Source organism: Diceros bicornis, chromosome 18, assembly GCF_020826845.1.
Source record: "Diceros bicornis minor isolate mBicDic1 chromosome 18, mDicBic1.mat.cur, whole genome shotgun sequence".
Classification (NCBI taxonomy): domain Eukaryota; kingdom Metazoa; phylum Chordata; class Mammalia; order Perissodactyla; family Rhinocerotidae; genus Diceros; species Diceros bicornis.
The window spans coordinates 56538268-56558528 of NC_080757.1; the positions used below are offsets into that span (position 1 = coordinate 56538268).

Genomic DNA, 20261 nt, shown 5'->3' on the forward strand with positions numbered 1-20261 from the left:
CCATTTACATCCTGTGAAACTCACCCTTTTTAGTTGTGTACAGTTCTATGAATTTTGACAAACACACATAGCTATGTAATCACCATCACAATCAAGATACAGAACATTTCCATTGCTCCCAAAGCGTTCCTCCGTGTCCTTTTGTAGTCAACTCCTCCCTCCACCCCCAGTCTCTGGCGATCATTGACCTGTTTCCTATCCCTATAGTTTTGCCCTTTCCAGAATGATAAGACACATTCTTTACAACACTTAAATAAAATAGCCAAAGGCCTCATTCAACTCGCACAGATCCCTTTGCGTTCAGCTGCCATACCAGCCTCCCGTGTGTATTAGGAGGCGAGAGCCAGGATCTGATGGGTGGGAAAGGCAGCAAAACTGACCACAGCGTGAGATGCTTCTGCAGGCTCTACTGAAGGCAGCATGTGTTTTAGTGAGAAGAGCAGCACCTCTTTTAAATCCAAAGACAAAGTCCTCTTACTTTAAATTGTCTTTCTATAAATACCCTGGTTCCCTCTTCCACGACTGTATAGTATTAGACACACTAGATTTCCTTCCAGTTTAGATGAACTTCTGGTATTAAAGGCAAACATAAATTACTGTAACTGAAACAATATAGATCAATAGGAAGATTCTGTTAAGCTTAAAAGCTTGAATTTCAAGAGAATGTTCCTCTTCCATCCTGTCAGATTAGGCTTGACCTCACACTGAGTTATTCTGTGTCTAGCAAAATACTGAGGTTTTATTGAATTCTACAAGAATCACTCAAGAGCTTCCTGTACAACTTCAGCCTAACATAAAGGAAAGTGCGAAGAATGTATGAATGCAAAAAAGGGACAATTAAGAGCCCCATGGCAAACCCAGAGTGAGGGAAATTGCAAATTACTTTCTAGACCAACACATCACATTATTTTGAAAATATTTTTAAATTTTTACAGAAGGGAAATCCTTGTCCTGTAATTTCAAAGCCTAAATTATACTGCTTATTCATTCCCTTTCTACTCTATGTAATAAATTATATATTATATTTTATATTATATATATGTATATAAGGGATTAGTTATCAAATTTTGAGATGCAGTTGGGAGAAATGTAGAAAATTTAAAGTCAAACAGTGCTTCCCAGCTCCCATCTGCCCATATTTGAAAATGTGAGGAAACGAATGCAAAGACCTATGGTAGGCCTCCCAGTCAACCTGATAGAATAAACAAACGTCTTCACCTCTGCTCCCTTCTGAATTCCCACTGAAACAATGGTAAAAGGATTAAAAAGAAGAAGAAAAGTGTAAAACCACAAGAACAGAGAATGGGAGAGGAAATGGTAATAAAAAGTTGGAAGCTGAAACACACACAGACAGGAGAATAGAGAAGGCTGAAGTCTCAAATGGCAGAAGCATTCATGCCCAGAACCCCAGAAAGGCTTAGGCAGGGGCGGCAGCAGGTCCTCCTAAAAGTGGGGTGTAGTGAGCCTGGAAAGAGGAGACTGGGAAAGTCTGAATGAAAAGCATTTAGACTCCGAGATCTTTTCCCAGACACCATGTGGCCAGAAGACCACCTCTCCCCTCTCTAACAGAAGACTAGAGTTTTACCAGAAAGTGAGTCAGAGGACTGTCCCAGGGACATAGGGCACAGCCAAGGGGGAGGGAGCTCTTCTGAAAACAGGGCTAAGTCAAGGTCTCCAGACAGAGGCTTGGTGAGACCTTCTCAGCCCCTTCCCTGCTCACCTCCCAGGACACTGGCAGTCAGACTTACTACCCACTCCCCTTGGCCCCAACCCCAGGCTGGACATGAGTGGAGTCCTCACTAGAGAAACTAGATACAGTCTCCTGATTTATGACAAAAATGATGCTCAGTGCAGCGGGGAAAAGATGGATGGTCTCTTCAATAGTCAGTGCTGGGTCAATTTAAAAAAAAAGAAAGAAAAAAAAGAACCTTGGCCCCTACTTCACACCATACCCCCAAATCAATTCCAGATGGATGACAATCCTAAATATGAAAGGTAAAACAATGCTATTAGAGGAAAACCAGAGCATCTTCACGATTTGGTATTGGAAAGATTTCTTAAATAGGATATAAAAAGTGCTACCATATAAGAACAAAATGGATAAATTGGACTATATTAATATTTAGAACTTCAACTAAAGATACCATTAAGAGAGTGAAAAGGCAAGCAGACACTGGGAGAAGATATCTGCTATACATTTATCTGAGAAAGAACTCATATTTCCTTACTAAGAAAGAAAAAGCAGATAAGCTAATAGAAAAACTAGATAAGCTGATAGAAAAGATTTGAACTGACACCTCACAAAGGAGGAATCCAAATGGCCAATAAATGTATGTAAAGAGGCTCAACCTCATGAGTCATCAGGAAAATGGAAACTAATTCTACACACCCACCAGAATGGCTAAAATGAAAAAGTTGGAAAGTACTAGGTGCTGGAGGCTCTACACCCTGCTAGTGGGAGTAAAATGGGTATAATTGCTTTGAAAACCGCTTAGCAATATCTGCTACAGCATACTCTGTGCCCCAGCAATGCTACTCCTAGGTACACTCCTAACATGCACATCTATACTCATGTGCAGGCATATAAATACATATAAGAGAACGTTCACAGCAGCACTATTCATGATAGCTAGAATGCCAAATGCCCATAAACAACTGGGTGGATAAACTGTGGTATATTCACACCTGGAATACTAGACCACAATGAGAATGAACAATCACGATGTGCAATGAGATAAGTTTCACAAACATTCTGAGTGAAAGGAACAAGACAGAAATGGACACATGTTGCATGGTTCCACTTACATAAACCAAACCAGGAGAGAAGTCAGGATAGCAGTTACCTGGGGGCAGAGGTAGAGATCGGAAGGGGGTACAAGGGGAGCTTTGGGGGCTGGCGTGTGCTATTTCTTGATCTGGATGCTGGTCACAGAGGTGTGTTCACTTTGGGAAAATCAACTATACATGAATGATTTGTCACCTTTCAGTATATCTGTTATACTTCAATAACTTTCATTTTTAAAAAGGACAAGCCAGCCCTATGTAAATGGATCTAGAATGATCTCCAAGATACATTATTCAATTAAAAAGCAAGGGCAGAAGAGTGTACAGGATGTGTAGCAATGTGCTGGCGCCCCACCTCCGCCCCCTCAAAGGTCTGTGTTCCCATCCCCCAGCTGCTGAGAATCTTGGTGACAAACAGCCCAAGGCTGCTCCTTCGCCAGGAATTGGGAACTGGAGCCACCTGGTCCCAGAAAGCCCTCCTGATTCCTCCTTCACCATACCTCCCAGGGCAGCCAACAGCCAGTGACTCACTGACAGAGGGGTACAAAAGGCCAGCCCCCTTACCTCTAGATGGGGCCACTCTGTGGTACAAGTTGTACTCCAAAGCTTTCCCGAGGGACCAGGCTGAAGCAAGTCTCTGCCAAGACCACATCGTTGCTTAGTGTTGCTTCCCTGCCCCATCTGGCTTCTGTTATCCCCCTTCTCCAGACAGCATTCCTTCAAAAAATAGCTTTCACAAAGATCTCCATCTCAGGTTTCCTTCCAGAGAGGCTGACCTAAACCAGCTGGTCCCAGAAGTTGCCTAAGGAAGTGGACTCTGCAGGAGAAATTTTGGGGGTGGGTCACCCACCAGCCAGTTGACAATGAGGACCCATCCCTGGGGTGATGGTCCCTGGCATGCTGCGGTAGTGCGACACATGACAGGGGATGCGCTGGCTGGTTTACTGTCTCTGGTACAGGAGGTACAGGAGAAATGGCTACAATAAGGACTGTGGAATTGGGCAGCTGTTATTTAAAAGCCATCCATTCATTGAAAAGGGAAAAGACAGTCTCAAATACAGCAATCAACAATTTAAAGCCAAGTATGACAGTCAGCCAGCCTCCTTTGGCAACACTTAAAGACACTCATCTCCTGCAGGCACAGAACCTAATTGTAAGGAATGGCAGAACTAAAAAGAAGGCTGAACTCTCAGCCTGGCAAGTCTACTAAGCCAAAGTCAGGGCCTGATGGGGGAAGGAGTGAACTCTAAGGCTTGAGATGGGGGTGTCTGTGTTTATTTACCTGAGAACCATGAACCTCAGATTCCCTGGGACTGCAAAGTGGCCGACCCCCTCTCCCTGGAAGATAGAGGAATCCTCCTTGCTCGAAGGCTACACAGCGGTCTCAAACAAGACAAGTACCTTCCAAGACGATGCTTACCTTACAAAGGACCTGCCCCCATCTTCCCTCCTGGCCACCAGATCAAAATTGGGGCAAAATCTCAGTATCATCAACTGGGGCCTGCTAAGAGATGAGGGGGTTATTCTGCCAAAGATGCTATGAGGCCATGCACTGGCAGGAACTGGAAGTATATGTGGGAGCGGATCCTGAGGGTACTGGATCAAGGGGTGTGGACTATAAAGCTGGGTGAGGGAGAGCCTGTTAATATGAGGACATCCTCTCATGACACAGAATTAGCACCTTGGCAAGGGCCTGGGGCTAATATGTACTGGTGAGGAGGGGCTCTTGGGAGCTTGGAAAAGCAATGGACCGCACTAAATGATTCCAGAGTTGGCAAAGCAGTCTTTAGATAAAAGATCAAAAGGCGTAGAGGTGTAGGCATGCTAGAAGGGGCCTGCCACATAAAACTGGGAAACCCATTAGCTTCCACGTCCTTTGGGAGGGCCAGGAAGACACTGTGATTACCAAAGCCTGGATTCCGCCTCTTGTATCAGGGCCCTCCTCTTCATTCCTACTGCTACCTGAGACTGCCTTCCATCAAATCTCATGTGGACAACTGGTTCCCCTTTACATTCTCACAGCCCAACAATCCACCTTCTACACGGTCGTCTGAGTGATCTTTCAAAATGTGTACTATAGGACTCAGTTTCAAACCCATTAGTGGTTCTCATGCCGACAGGATAGAAGTCCAAAGCTGGCAGGAAGACACCATGGCCCCGTGGTCTAGGCCTGGCTCCACAGGCTTATCTCTTGCTGCGTCTTCCCCGCCCTCTGGACCCTACACTTCAGCTGCACTGAACCACTGGTGACACACAGACCTCACCTTGGTTAGACGCCTCTGTGCCTTTGCTCATCAGCCCCTCCTCCAACATGTTCATGGTTTCTGGCTACAGGATAAGTTCCTGCAGGCAAGGACTGCATTTTATCTGTCTTTGTATCTCTAGTGTTTAACATGAGCCCGGAGTATCTTAGGTGTTCAATAACATGTTAAATGAAGGAGTGATCGAATGAGTCCATCAGTCAGTGATTTATGTAATAGGGAGAGGGTTAAAGATCAATAGTGGGCATGGCCTAAAGATTATTAAAGAAAACTATGTTCTCAAGTAGTACGGAAACCAAATTAAGAACAGAGAAGAAGAAGCTATTTCCTCCTCCTCCTTCTCTACTTTCTTCTCCCAGTACTTAGTTTTATAATCTAAATTGATTTTGAAATTCTTTTTTTTTTTTTTTTTTTTTTGTGAGGAGATCAGCCCTGAGCTAACATCCGCCAATCCTCCTCCTTTTTTTGCTGAGGAAGACGGCCCTGGGCTAACATCGGTGCCCATCTTCCTCCACTTTATATGGGACGCCGCCACAGCATGGCTTACCAAGCAGTGCGTCGGTGCGCGCCCGGGATCCGAACCAGCGAACCCCGGGCCGCCGCAGCGGAGCGCGCGCACTTAACCGCTTGCGCCACCGGGCCGGCCCCGAAATTCTTTTTTTTTTTATAATTTTATTTATTTTTATTTTTTTCCCCCAAAGCCCCAGTAGATAGTTGTATGTCATAGCTGCACATCCTTCTAGTTGCTGTATGTGGGACGCGGCCTCAGCAGGGCCGGAGAAGCGGTGCATCGGTGCGCGCCCGGGATCCGAACCCAGGCCACCAGCATTGGAGTGCGCGCACCCAACCGCTAAGCCACGGGGCCGGCCCCTGATTTTGAAATTCTTATATAGAGAAGGTAACCTGCTGGGTCAACAGCTACTAAAATCTGTTCCTGTTCCTCATTCATTTCCAGCAAAGTTTCTTCTCCAGAGAACTTTTTTCTGTTCTCTCATAATTTCAGGTTACAATGCAACCCCTTTCTGTAGCTTTAATCCATAAAACTATACTGAAATCTACACACCAGACAGATAAAACCACGATCCCTATCTTACATCTCAAAGCAATGCAGTAGATCTAATACACAGCGTCCTATGTCACTAACCTCGGCCAACGTAGCATCTTTAGCTAAATAAAGGAGCCAACTTCGTTGATGCTTTCTGCATTAAAAAAAAAAAAAAAATCTAGGCAGTAGTTTTAAACTATCTTCCCTAAGATACTTATTAGCTACAAAGGGAAAGACGGTAACTCTACCACGGAGAAACCCACGGGGAATGATATCTTGATAAAGCTGTCATTTAACAAAGTGATACAGATGTGATCAGGGCTGGCACAGGGAGGAGGTCTTGGGTGCTGGCAGGTTTCCATTTCTTGATCTGGGTGGTGGTTACAAGGCTGTTTGTTTACAGTTTCTTTAAACTGCAGATATATGGTTTATACACTAATATATAAATACTTCACAATTCACAATAAAAAAGTGAAAAGAAAAAACAATAGAAAGTAAATTAAAAGCAGTTCTTTCTTGTTTTGAAAAAAGGAAGGTAAAAAACAACGGTGGCAGGAACAGCCATATCAACTGATCTGACCTCTGGAGCACCCCTTCTCGCCACCGGGCCCTGAGTGTGAGGCAGAGCTGCGTTGGGTGATGCCGCTCACTGGCCTCCGTCCCACTGCCACCTGCTCACACCAGCAGGACCCCTGTCCATCTGATGATCCATCTACTACAGAAACCCAACTCCATAAAACAGAGGTCTCAAGGCAGAAAACTTCTGGAACAGAAGCCACATGAAAATCCCCTTGATGGGGCCAAGTAGTAAATGCTTGGACACAACTAGCTTTCAAAGTTGTCTTTTTTATGCTATAACTTACTTTCTAAAGGTGTAGTTAACTTTACACATACTGTTAAGTCTTATATTTTATGCTCTTATCTACCTAAAAAAAAATCTGTCCTACTCTCCATATAAAAGTGATCAGCTTTTTTATGTTATCTCTGGAATCAAGAGACAGTTAAAACTAACTCTTGAATAAAATCTACAATCTGATTGTATTCTCTCAGTATTTGGAAATATGACTATGATGTTATCTGCACACTGTAAAATAGTCTTTGTTTACATAATCCGTATCTATTCACTAAGTGGCAGGAAGCAAATTTCCCTAGACAAAAAAGGCATTTGAAATAATTTCTTCATCTTTATTAAGGTTAAAAAGTAACATAAATGGAATAAGTTTTTTTGGTAAGAACATAAAAACAAGTTAAATTTCAAAATTGAAGACCTATAATAATTTCATTTACATAATTTTCTAAAATTGAATAATCATTTCTTCCCTAGCCCAATACTGGCGTGCTTGTATGCCTTAGAAACTGAATGTAATACTCATGTTAATAGCAGCATTATTCACAACAGCCAAGAGGTGGAGGCAACTAAAGTGTCCATCAATGGATGAATGGATAAACAAAATGTGGTCTAGCCACACAATGGGATATTATTCAGCCTTAAAAAGGAAGGAAATTCTGACACATGCTACAATATGGATGAACCTTGAAGACATTATGCTAAATGAAATAAGCCAGTCACAAAAAGACACATACTGTAAGATTCCACTTATGTGAGGTCCCTAGAGTAGTCAAATTCATACTGACAGAAAATAAAAGGGTGGTTGCCAGGGGCTCGGGGATGGTGTTGGGGAGTGAGTGTTCAATGGGGACAGAGTCTCAGTTTTATAAGATGAAAAGTGTTTGGAGGTTGGGGGTAAAAGAACGTGAATGTACTTAACACTACTGAACTGTACACTTAAAATGGTTGAGATGTACATTTTATGTTATGTATATTTTGTCACAATTTTTTAAAAAACTGAAGGTAAAAGAAAAGGTTGAGAAGATCTCTTATTGAATTGAGCAGGTGGTCCATCTGGGCAGAGCCTAGAAGCAGGGAGGCATGGGTTAGAAGAATGCTATTTTAAAAATTAAGTAAAACTGTCTGCAAAGCCCTAAACCATTTAAAAAGTATGACTATTCATTCCCTAGTTTAGCTCTTTTATAGCCTGGGTTCCTTTAATCCCAGGTTGTCACAAAGCAGGCCACATCCACACTGAATCTACTGTCTCTAAAGGTGGATCATTGCACAGTGACACGGAGAGGCTGAAGCTCCCCGGCTCCATTCCTTACCATGCTTATTCTGACTTTTTTCTTATTCTCCACAAGCCCCCAAACTCTTCTTAGTACATATCCCAACCCCACCCAGCAGACCACACCCTTCCTGTAGTTCACTAAAAAAATTAAAGCCATTATTTTACGAACTTCCTTTATTTTCCTACTTCTATATATTCTCCTAGACCTATTTCTTCCTCTACTCAGCAGCAGTCCCTTCTCTAGTTTTAAAGAAAATTAAAACGCTTTTAATTTAAAAATGGAAACATGTTCAGTGGGGAAAATTTAAATAACACAGAAGACAATGAAGTAAGCACCTCCCCTTACTGATGTACCCCAAGAGTTACCACGGTGACAGGTTAAAGTGCATTGTTCTCTTATCTACTTTTATGCACCTATCAATACAAATACATAAATGTACACATACACATATAGTTATACACTGTTATTTTTATCAGAAATGAAATCAGCCTCTACATTTTATACAGCAACTTGCTTTTTTCAGTAAAGGATGTGGTCATGGACATATTTTCATCTTAGTGGATACAGATCTACTTTATTTTTGGCTGAATACCAGTTTGTAGTATAGACACACTGTAATTTATTTCACAATTCTTGCCTGATGTGTGGAAAACCCACACATCTGCTGTCCAAAGTGAATGAGTGTTGGCGTAGAAGACTGAGAGCGGAGGAGACACACAGAAGTATGTTCTTCCTTTACATAGAGATTTGGAGAAGTAAAATAGCTGGGCCACAACTAAAAATTTTAAAAACTGCCAAACTGAAAGCCAAAAACAGTTGTAGCATAATTATAAAGGAAGAAGGAAAGAAGATAGCATGCAAAAGGCAAAAAACCCAATCTAACACACACACACACACACACACACACACACACACACACGGAAAAGAGGCCCTTTTCCACCATGGACTTTAGGACTATGCTACGGACTCAATCATGTCTCCTCCCAAATTAATATGTTGAAGCCCTAACCCCCCGCGTGACTATATTTGGAGAGGTTATTAGGGTTAGATGGCTTATAAGGGTGGGCCCCTCAGGACGGGATTAGTGGCTTTATAAGAAGAAGAAGAGAGAGAGATTTCATTCTCTTTCTGCCACATGAGGACACAGCAAGAAGGCAGTCGTCTGCAAGCCAGGAAGAGCGCCTTCACCAGGAACTGAATCTGCCAGCACCTTGATCTTGGACTTCCCAGCCTCCAGAACTGTGAGAAATGAGTATCTGTTGTTTAAGTCCCCCAGTCTATGGCATTTTGTTATAGCAGGCTGGGCAGCCGAAAACAGGCTCTGAGGCAATAGATGCCAGGGTACTTGTATTGTGACCAACCTGTTGGATGACACCAGGGCCAGAGCACAAACAAATCTGCAGACAGAACACATGCAGAGCACCCATTTTAAGTGAAGCTGTCCCACAGAGGCTGCTCCTCAGTGTCCTCTGCCTTACCCTCTCTCTTTCCCTCAACTTGTCCTGCCCACCATTCTTGAATCTGCACCATCTTTATGTTTTAATGCCACTATCCTATTTTAGGCACTTTGTATCTTCTTTCTTAACTAAAATAAACTACTACCTAACTGGTTTCCTTATCTCCTGTCTTTCTGATTCACTCTCTATGCTGTGAGATGATTTAAAGAGTTACCTTTCTAAAAGGCAAAACAAATCACAATAGTTGTCATTTTTTGAATCCTTAAAATATTCTTGCAAGATAGGTATTTTTATAGATGGGGAAACTGAGGGTCAGTGATGGCCAACACCTTAACCAATACTACAAAGCTAGTCAGTGGCAGAGCAAAAGCGACAAAAGGTCATGACTATGACCTTTTCTTTTCTTTTTTTTTTTGTGAGGAAGATCGGCCCTGAGCTAACATCTACCAATCCTCCTCTTTTTTTTTTTGCTGAGGAAGACTGGCCGTGGGCCAACACCCATGCCCATCTTCCTCCACTTTATATGGGACGCCGCCACAGCATGGCTTGCCACGTGGTGCGTCGGTGCGCACCCGGGGATCTGAACCGGCGAACCCCAGGCCGCCGCAGCAGAGCTCGCGCACTTAACCACTTGCACCACCGGGCTGGCCCCCTATGACCTTTTCTATTGCCATGGAAAGACAAGTATAAACTTCTCAGTACAATATTCACAGCCCTTCAGACATGAGCCCATTTGTCTTTCCAACCGCATCTCCCACCAACATCCCTATGATCCAGTCCTTACAGTCTACTCACCATTCTGGAAACTCAACACACATTTTTTCATCTTTGTGCTTCCTTGAATTGCTTGTTAATTCTGCCTTAATGACCTTCCTGATCTCCACCTGGGAAATCCTCCTCATCCTTCCAGGTTCAAGGAATCATCTCCCAGAGCCAGTGCCCCAGAGAGGGCATCCCCATTCCTCTGCACATTCAGAGCACTTGGCCCTGTCTGTCTTGTAGAGCTCACCACAGTTCATCACGGTCAGGGGCAATCTGCCTACCCCACTAGGCTGCAAGCTCCTCGGGGCAGGTGCCAAGCCTTTTTCATCTCTGCATTCCCAGGTGCTAGCACAGTGTATGACTCATAAATATTTCTTGAATAAATGAATGGCACCGCGACTGACACAAAGCTCTACAGGTACAAACTTCTACTTCACAAATGGATATGCTGTCAAGTTCCTTTAAATAACGTGTTCTTCCTGCACACGCTGTGAGTAAAAGGTTCAATTTACAGAAACTGGATTTAAGTACCACTTTTGGGTATCTCTCCATTAGAGGAAGAAGAAAAGCCCACCTCTGTGCACCCTGGTTCTTAGGGCCAGCTGTGCAGCCCTGGCTGCAGGGAGCATGAGGAGGAAGAAGCCATGTCAATGAGGCCCAGCAATAGGACACACAAGATGCTGTGGAGTATCAGGGGCTCGACCAAAACTCAACTACTTGCCTCTAAGATGAGAGGAGAGATCTGAACTCAGGTAGAATCAAGATATCACGTGACCATCCTAAGTTCACTAACCTTCTAAATAACTTAGAGTTTCAGCAGTAATTTACCTCAACAAAACAAGATCTAACTCAATAAAAGAGCAAAAAATCAGCACCAGCTGTTCCACCACCTAAGAAGGGGAGGAATGGTCTTTAACATTTTATAGCTGTGATGTACAAACACACGATCTTAGCTCCTCTATACAGAGACCAGAGCAGAGAGACCTTCAGAAGCCCTGTTCAGTACTTAAGACAGTTCCTTAAAAACCAGTGAATACTGGCCAGTGCCGTGGCATAGTGGTTGGGTTCAGTGTGCTCCCCTTTAGTGGCCTGGGTTTGTGGATGTGGATCCAGTCACAGACCTACACCACTCGTCGGCCATGCTGTGGCAGCGACCCACATACAAAGTGGAAGAAGATTGGCAACGGATGTTAGCTCAGGGCGAATCTTCCTCAGCAAGAAAAAAAAAACAAATAAAACCCCAGTGAATATTCTCTCCACCCAGAACTATTGGTAGCTGCAGAAATAACCAACCTGAAAGGTTAGCAAGTATAGCCAACATTGCTCCGCTCTGTGCTTCTTTTCATCCAGCAATTCCAAGGCATTTTTCAAGCATTACATTCGTGTAAAGTCAGAACCTTCCCCACTTTACAAATGGGTAATTTGAGAGCCTGAGTTGATAGACTTGCCAAGGTTGCAAAGAGTCTAATGGTAAGATATAAATAAAACTTGAACTCTTGATTCCAACCTCTCTTCAACCATCTTTCTATATATATACACACTCTAGTTCTTTAAATCTGACCCTTAAGACTTGATAATAAATCTGACTTTGCCAGATTATCCTAAGTGGTAGACCAGCAGTGCTCCAGTAAAAACTACAGGCTGCATGATAGCTCCCTGGGATGCTACTCTTTTTAGTCTGATCATTCAGAAATGACAGGCGATACCACAAGTTTCAGAAGCCAAGAAGTCTATGCCATATTTTAATCTAACAATTTATTTCAACATATTTCATCCCCATCTTCATTCTCTCTGGAAACAGGAGCTGTTCTCGCCTCGAGCTGCCGGATGGCTTTAAAAGGCTGCTCTCTTTCCTCCGCAACCTGACACTCACTTACTGACACCAGAGATGTGTTACTAGAGAGAAGAAGTCAGTTCTTCAGAACTAAAGCTACAAGTCAGTCTTCAATCGCTGGGCCTTCCCTCAATAAGCGTGATGTGCAGTAATGGCAAAACCCAGAGGTCAGCTCAGCAGATGGAATTACACACCAAATACGAACTCTCTCCAGAGATACTCCAAGAAAACATGTCACTGCCACTCAGTCTACTTTCAGATCTCTCTCCATATCTCACAAGCAGCACTCAAGCAGACTACAGACAGGATGTGGGCCGAGTTCAGAGCACACCTGACCTGACTGGCAGAAATGGCAGAGGGCTTCAGGCTCTGGTGCTGGACTGCTGGGTTCAAATCCTGATTCAGTCACTTACAGGCTTTGTAATCTTTGTTTAAATTCTTTGTGCCTCCTGTTCTTCATCTATCAAATCAGGACCTTCCTCTTTAGGACAAAATGAGATAACACATATGAAGAGCTTAGAACAACAAGGCCTGGCAAACAGTAAATGCTCAATAAATGTTAGCTATTATTATTATTAAAAATATGTGGGAAAAGAAAAGGGAAATGTGCTAGATTTATTCTGTAGGTATACAGGAAACATAGTACTATACATGACCCACAATTGGTTGAATCCATGGATGCGGAACCCGCGGATATGCAGGGCCGACTAAGGGATTCAAGCATCCGTGGATTTTGGTATTGGCGGGGGGTGGAGGGGTGAGAGGATGGTTCTAGAGACAATCCCTGGCAGATACCGAGGGATGACTGTATTATATTTCCATCTACCTATCTGAAGTTACCATGATTTGCTTTCTTAAGATGAAATTATGATGTCTTTTGAAAACATTTGCTCTGTACAACATTAAGCATATTAATGATCACTACATAAAAACAACAAAAGGCAAATGTTGATGCTCATTTGGGAAAAAGCCTCAAACTTAAGGTCAAGGCTGCTCTCCAGTGTTTCAGGAAGAGCTCAGTCATTCACAGGCTCACAGAGAAGTGTAAACAAGTCAAGTAAATTTTGGGAAAGTTTGTCAGCCAGCATAAACTTCAAAATGAACATCAAGAAGCATTTACTTGTTTTAAAATCATCTTTGCGGCCTGAAAAGGTCAAAATTTTAAAAATATATGTATAAACTATTCTGACTCCAGAAGAAAGAAAAAAGAAAGAAAGATACCGACCCAAACAGCAAGTCCAGGGCCTTAGCGGTTAAGTGTGCGCGCTCTGCTACTGGCGGCCCGGGTTCGGTTCCCGCGTGCGCGCCGCTTGTCCGGCCATGCTGAGGCCGCGTCCCACATACAGCAACTAGAGGGATGTGCAACTATGACATACAACTATCTACTGGGGCTTTGGGGAGAAAAAGGGCAAAAACAAAACAAAACAAAACAAACAAAAAAACCAGCAAGTCAATGTGAGAAGCAAGGGCCATTTTCCAAGCACACGCTGACTCCTAGTGAGTAAGGAGGAATTCTTATCTAGTTCTATCACAAAAAAAAGATTTTTCTACTCTAATTGCTAGGTAGTAGAAGCAAAATCAAAGAGTAGACATTTGATAAGCATTAGCTGGAGTAACGGAATTTGAAGCAGAAAGGACTTAGTATTTGAAAAGCACTTCAGGACTAAGAACTGGAAGAGGGGTCACTCCAGAGAGAAAGCATGAAAACCACCACCAACAAAAAATGTTTTTTAATTAAAGCTCAAGATGGAAGACCATTACAGATCGATCTTCCTTAAAAAACCACAACAATTTCTCCAGGGCACTTGTCTGTCTAAAATCTTTGATATTCCCCACAGCCTACAGGAGAGAGTTAAAAACCTCTCGAGGTAACAGAGCCCCACCTACCTTTTCAATTGCTTTACCATCAGGAAACATCCACTCCCACCAGCCTGGCTTCCCTATTTGCTCCAGGGGGGAACAAACTATGCTCATGTCAGCTCTGTAACCCCAGCGCCTACCACAGTCCCTGGCACATAGTGGTGGCTCATTAAATGTCCGCTGACTCAACAACAATGTGAATGCTTGAGGCCTGCTCTCTGTGCCTCACTCCGGGAAAGCCCCTTTCCCACCTGGCCAGGGAAAACGCAGCCATTCTCCAAAGCCTTGGTCAATTCCCTCCACCTCTTCTCAACACCAGCAGGAAGCAATCTGCCCTTGCCATTCTCCTCTCCCACTCTCAACTCCTACAGAATCCAATCACTTCAGACCTTTATTGCTATTTAAACATTTCCTGTTCATATGTTTTGTCTGCCCCACTAAACTGGGAGTTTCTAGAGGAAGGCGGGATATTGTGAAGCAATGAGAAGCAGTGGGAAGGTTGTTGATCTGTGGCCAGGCAGACCTAGTTATGTGACTTTGGGAAAACTTTACATAAAACACTTAGAACAGTGCCTGGAACACAGTATACACTTCCTAAATGCTAGCCATTATCATTATTCATCTCTCAGAACCTCAGCTCTCTTGCTTATAAAATGGGATGAACAATAAAGCCTCTGTAGGAATAATGAAGATTAGGAATAATGTCTGAAAAGTCTCTAGGACATTCCTTCGCACACAGTAGCCGCTCAATAGCCATATGGTAGCTATTATTACAAAGCCTCATGCTGGGTGCAGAGAAAATGCTCCATAAAAGTTTATGAAACGAGTTGAATGAACTGAGAGCGACATAATCTAATATCAACTCAGATATCAAGGGAAACTTCTTCAGTCATTCATTCAACAAATCTTTATTAAGGGCTTATCATTATATACCAGGCTTTGTTCTGGGTTAAAATAGTCCTTGGCTTATGAAATTGACATTCTAAAGGGGAAGGCAGATAATAAACAGGGCCAGACAGAGAAATAAAACCTTGTATGATATTAAGTGCTATGAAGAAGGACAAAAAGCAAAGCCATCAAGGTTGGGAAAGGCCTGTCTGTAGCAGTGGTATTTAGGCAGATCTGAATCCTTAGGAGAGCTGGATTTTGTGAGCCGTCCTCACCCCCAGGCAGACTCTGTAGCCTTTCAGCAGGTCAGCCTCTAGTGCCAAGAGACCCAGCTCCCCCAGAGAGGCTGTGGTCTGGCTCCCAGAGCCCTCTTAACTCAGACCACACTACAAACACTGCTGAACTAGCGGCTACAAACTTATTTTTATAAGTCTGACTTGGCGACTTAGCCCACATGGAAGTAAACGGATGACAACCATACCGCCACTGGTCTGTTCCCCAGGAAGTTCAGATCGCTGTTCTCTCCGAACAAGTAACCTTCGGGGTGAGTGGAGTCAAACTTCTCTCCTCCCATGATGAAGTGGCTCGCAAAATAGCTTCCTAGAGAGGGAGAGACAGAGAAAACAAACAGAAACCAGTCAAACTAAACCAAGTCAAAAAGCCAATTTGAAAAAATGTTAACCCTTCAAACAATAATTAGAGCAATTTCAAACCCCAGGAAAGCTTTCTTCTCTTGATTTGGGACAATGACACAAAATAAGCAAAATTATAGCAGTGAGAACTGAAGACACCAAACATAAAATAGATCATTGTTTTCCTTCTAACATTCTTTTTTGTGTGTGTGTGAGGAAGATCAGCCCTGAGCTAACATCCATGCCAATCCTCCTCTTTTTGCTGAGGAAAACTGGCCCTGGGCTAACATCCGTGCCCATCTTCCTCCACTTTCTATGGGATGCCGCCACAGCATGGCCTGACAAGCGGTGCGTTGGTATGCACCCAGGATCCGAACCTGGGCTGCCAGCAGCAGAGCTCGAACACTTAACCGCTATGCCACGGGGCCGGCCCTCCTTTTAACATTCTTAATTGAATTCTTATCATGATCTGTCTATAATACCATCAGCCAAAAGACCAGAAGGCCCCACAATGCACATTAGTGAACATATATATGTATTTTGTCCTGATTTTCTTCCTTAAACTTGAAGTGGTTATTCTCTGTCCTCCATGTATTCAGGAATCTTAACCACAGGTATCAGCATGTATACATACACATACATTTCTTTGCCTAGATGTTCATAAGCCAGCTCATACCTATACACAGAAGTCTCAGTACCCACCCACCACCACGTGCATACCTCCATAACCCTCTACAATCAAGGCTCTTCATCTTTCATATTTGCTTCAAAATGATTGTTTAGTAGGAAAATACCAATTTAAATAACACAGCTGTCCCTGACTTTACCTACCAACTACCACACAGATTATGGAGTTTAATTGGACAACAGTTTAGTGCTAGGAAAGAAAGACATGCCAGAACATGCACGTGCACACATACACACACACACCCTCAGTCTCAAATTCATTAACGGTGCTAATGGCCAACGTTGTGGAGACATCCGTCATGCAGGCCCTCTTTGCCCACCCTTGACCAGCCAGGAGGCAGGGATATTTTCAACACCACAATAACTAGATGCAATCAGCAGTCAGGGGTCAGAATCCCCATCTGCTTCATCCAGACAGACCGGGAACTGTGCCAGGATGTGATGGCACTAGGTCACCAGGGGAGGCTTAGGTAACACTGCAGATTCCATCTGGGAATACTTCCCAACTTTGACGATTAAATGAATGCTTCTTAACCCAAATTTCTATAATCTAATTCTCCCATGAAGGCAAGCTGTCCAAAGTGAGGGGCTCATACCAGAACATATCTTATCAATGCTCTCATATACCACAATTCTTGGATTAATACAAAGAACTTATGAAACAGCAAAGGCTTCTTTGTGTGTTATACAGCTGGGATATAGATATAAACTCCCTAAGTCAGTTTCAATTTTTGTTGAAGGTTTACAGCAAACTAAAAAAATGAGATTCAGCACTTTCAGCCTATGAGGAAGCCATAGGAGGGAATACAGAGAAGAAAATTCTAACAGAAAAACTGAACCCAACATTCATTTTTGGAGTTTCTACACATGGCGCTTTAGTCTAGAAACACTTATTAAACAAAACAACGTGGATAAAATCACTCCCCACAAGGTGAGGCAATTCTTTAAATAAACAAGAAGGTAAACATTATTGGATAGAGTAACAGCCACCAAAATCAAAGCAATCACTGAGGAGCTCTCGCAAGTTCCCCATCAAAACTTAAAAACGCAAAGAGCAGCCGCCTGCAGTGATACAACAGTGCAATTCATCACTTAGGAAGGCTTAATTATTAATTATTTATGTCTAGTACTTGCTAGCCCTATTTTCCAAGTGCATAATTTATAGAGAGGGGAGGTGTCTGGTTGCCTTAAGGAGAAGTAGCCTCACAAATGATTTAAGTCATTTACTGTTGAACTTTAATAAAATATATTTTCTATACATTAGAAATTATATATTTATTATACCTTAGATGAAACTAGAAAAGGTAAAGATTTTACATGGATGGATGGCTTGTCCAAATTATGAATAAAGAATGCAGAGGGGCCAGCCCCGTGGCGTAGCGGTTAAGAGCGCACACTCCGCTGCTGGAGGCCCGGGGTTCAGATCCCGGGCGTGCACTGAGGCCCCGCTTGTCAGGCCATGCTGTGGCGGCGTCCCATATAAAGTGGAGGAAGATGGGCACAGATGTTAGCCCAGGGCCAGTCTTCCTCAGCAAAAAGAGGAGGATTGGCATGGATGTTAGCTCAGGGCTGATCTTCCTCACAAAAAAAAGAATGGAGAGAAGCAGGTTTGGTGTCTGGAGTTGTACAGGGTGAGTTCAGCGTGGGACACACTGCGTTTCCTGGACTTGTGAACAGTCAGGTAGGGATGTGGGGACAATGGAATCCCCAGATAATCACCTTACAGGTGGTAGTGATTGATCTCGGCAAGAAGAGAGCACCACCGACTTGGGGGCTAAAGGGTTAAAGGTGACAGGGTTCTATTGGAAATGACTTTTTATTGCCATAATATTAAAAGAAAAGAAATTATCAAGAAAGTAGTGTAGAGCTAACTGTAGTTTTGCTTTGCATTAAAAATCAAGAGCGCAAATATACCTCTTCCTTCCTTCTTTCTCTCTCTCTCTCTCTCTTCCTCATAGAATCAAAGCAAAGGCTTTGACTTAAGACAGAGCTGGATTTGATTTTGCCACTGCCTTCCACCAGCTGTGTGATCTAGGACGAATTATTTAATTTTTTCGAGCTTTGGTTTCTTTACTTGTAAAATGGAGACAATAATACCTCTTTCAAGGGATTGTTGTTGGGATCAAATAACGTAACATGTATGCAGCTGGCTAGACCCAGCGGGCAATTAATACATGTTGGCTTTTCTTTTCCAGCACTTGACTCCCAAATCTTTGTCACTGATCTTTCTTTGGAGTTTCAGTCCAAATCTTTAACCACCTGCTATATTTTTTCATCTGGATATCTCATCTTTGCCTCAAACTTAATGAATAGCCTTTTCTTCTGGAAGAAGAGCATTTTCTCTTAACAGCTGGCACCAGAACTCTTAGCAAAGGCATGATCTTTTTTTGGAATATACCCTAATGAGCTCCTTAGAAGGCAGGGCCTCACACCAAGGGTATGGGTACTTTTGTTGCCTGTTGATGGCACTCAAACTGCTTTGTAATTTGTTTTTCTCCTGAGGAAAGAGGTAAGAGAAGAGTCAAAAAAGGAGAGGAAAGAGACATTAGGACAGAAAGGCTGCGCTGAGTGAGCTCAAGAGCCAGTAAAGCTCCTGAGCTGAAGTTCCGTTTAGGGTAACGATGCTTATTATTCCTTTGTTTGTTTTTCTGCAGTGTAAACTCAACTTCATCGCCCTCCACAATATCTGTAGTAGAGTCTACACTTTGGATATTTTATGTGAATGCAATTTTTTGGAGAAATTGAAGAATGGACTAATGGCACATTTGTTGTGGGGCAAAGACAGCAAGCTGGAGCTCCAGAGCCACAACATCAGTCACTTGGGAATTCACAGAAATCCCGCAGTGGGCATTAGAAGTCTAGTCTATGATTTGGGGGAATAGGTGGGTTTCTGTCTAATTTGCCAAGATCTTGAGGAGCAGTGAAGCCCAGGCTGACATTTGGGACTCACGTTAAAAGCAGTGTCCACTCCAGATTCCCAATTTCTGTCAATGGTGCTTCACTTCTCTGGTCATCCAGGCTAAAAATGTCATAGTAATCAAAGCCACAAAAATGCTGGACATGTGTTTTGTGCAAAGCATCCTTGTCAAGACCTCAGCCCTTTCCAAGTTCAATTATGGGGGGTTATCAGGTAATAGTTCTTGAGAAAATCTCTATGCTTCCAGTCTTTTCTCTCTATAACCTATACCTCTAAGAGAGAAATCTTAGAATACCATTTGCTTCCTCTCAATTTGGCTCCTACCCACCTCCCAAATTTTATTTCTCACTCCCTTTCTAAGAGAACTCTACCTCAACCAATTAATCTATTCATTATTCTCTGAATCCATCAAGAACACTGGCGACCTTCAGGCCATTTCCAATACTATTCTCCATTCTGGACCATTTGAGAGTTCTACTCTGTCTTCAAAGTTTACCTTCAAAATCATTTGTCCCCAAGAACCTCACCCTTAATGATCAAGCTCTTCTCTTTATTTTATTCAATTGGCATAAACCCCTCTATACCGTTACTTTTTAAAACAGCTTTATTGAGGTATAATACACAGCATAAAATTCATCCATTGTACAATTTGATGATTTTGGCAACTATCACCACAATCCCGTTGAAAACATGTCCACGACCCCAGAATGTTCCCTTGTGTCCATTTACAGCTAATTCCCACTCTCATCCTCCAGCCTTAGGCAAACACTGTTCTACTTTCTATCTCTATAAATTTGTCTTTTCTAGCCATTTCATACAAATGGACTCATACAATATGTAGTATTGCATCTGGCTTCTTTCACTTTGCACAATGTTTTTGAGGTTAATCCATGTTGTGAAGCATGTATCAGTAGTTCATGCCTTTAAATCACTGAATAGTATTTCACTGTATGAATATACCTCATTTTGTTAATCCATTCACCAGTTGATGGGCATTTGGATTATTTCCA

The 20261-nt window shown here is 42.8% G+C and overlaps 1 protein-coding gene across 1 annotated transcript in view; it reads right to left on the reverse strand.

Moving 5' to 3' along the window:
* The window catches only part of RNF157 (ring finger protein 157), a 71856-nt gene that overhangs the window by 41469 nt on the left and 10126 nt on the right, over nucleotides 1-20261 (reverse strand). The window contains exon 2 of the mRNA XM_058561697.1: nucleotides 15497-15615. Coding sequence (XP_058417680.1) covers nucleotides 15497-15615 — 119 coding nt within the window. The remainder of the gene's footprint in view (nucleotides 1-15496; nucleotides 15616-20261) is intronic.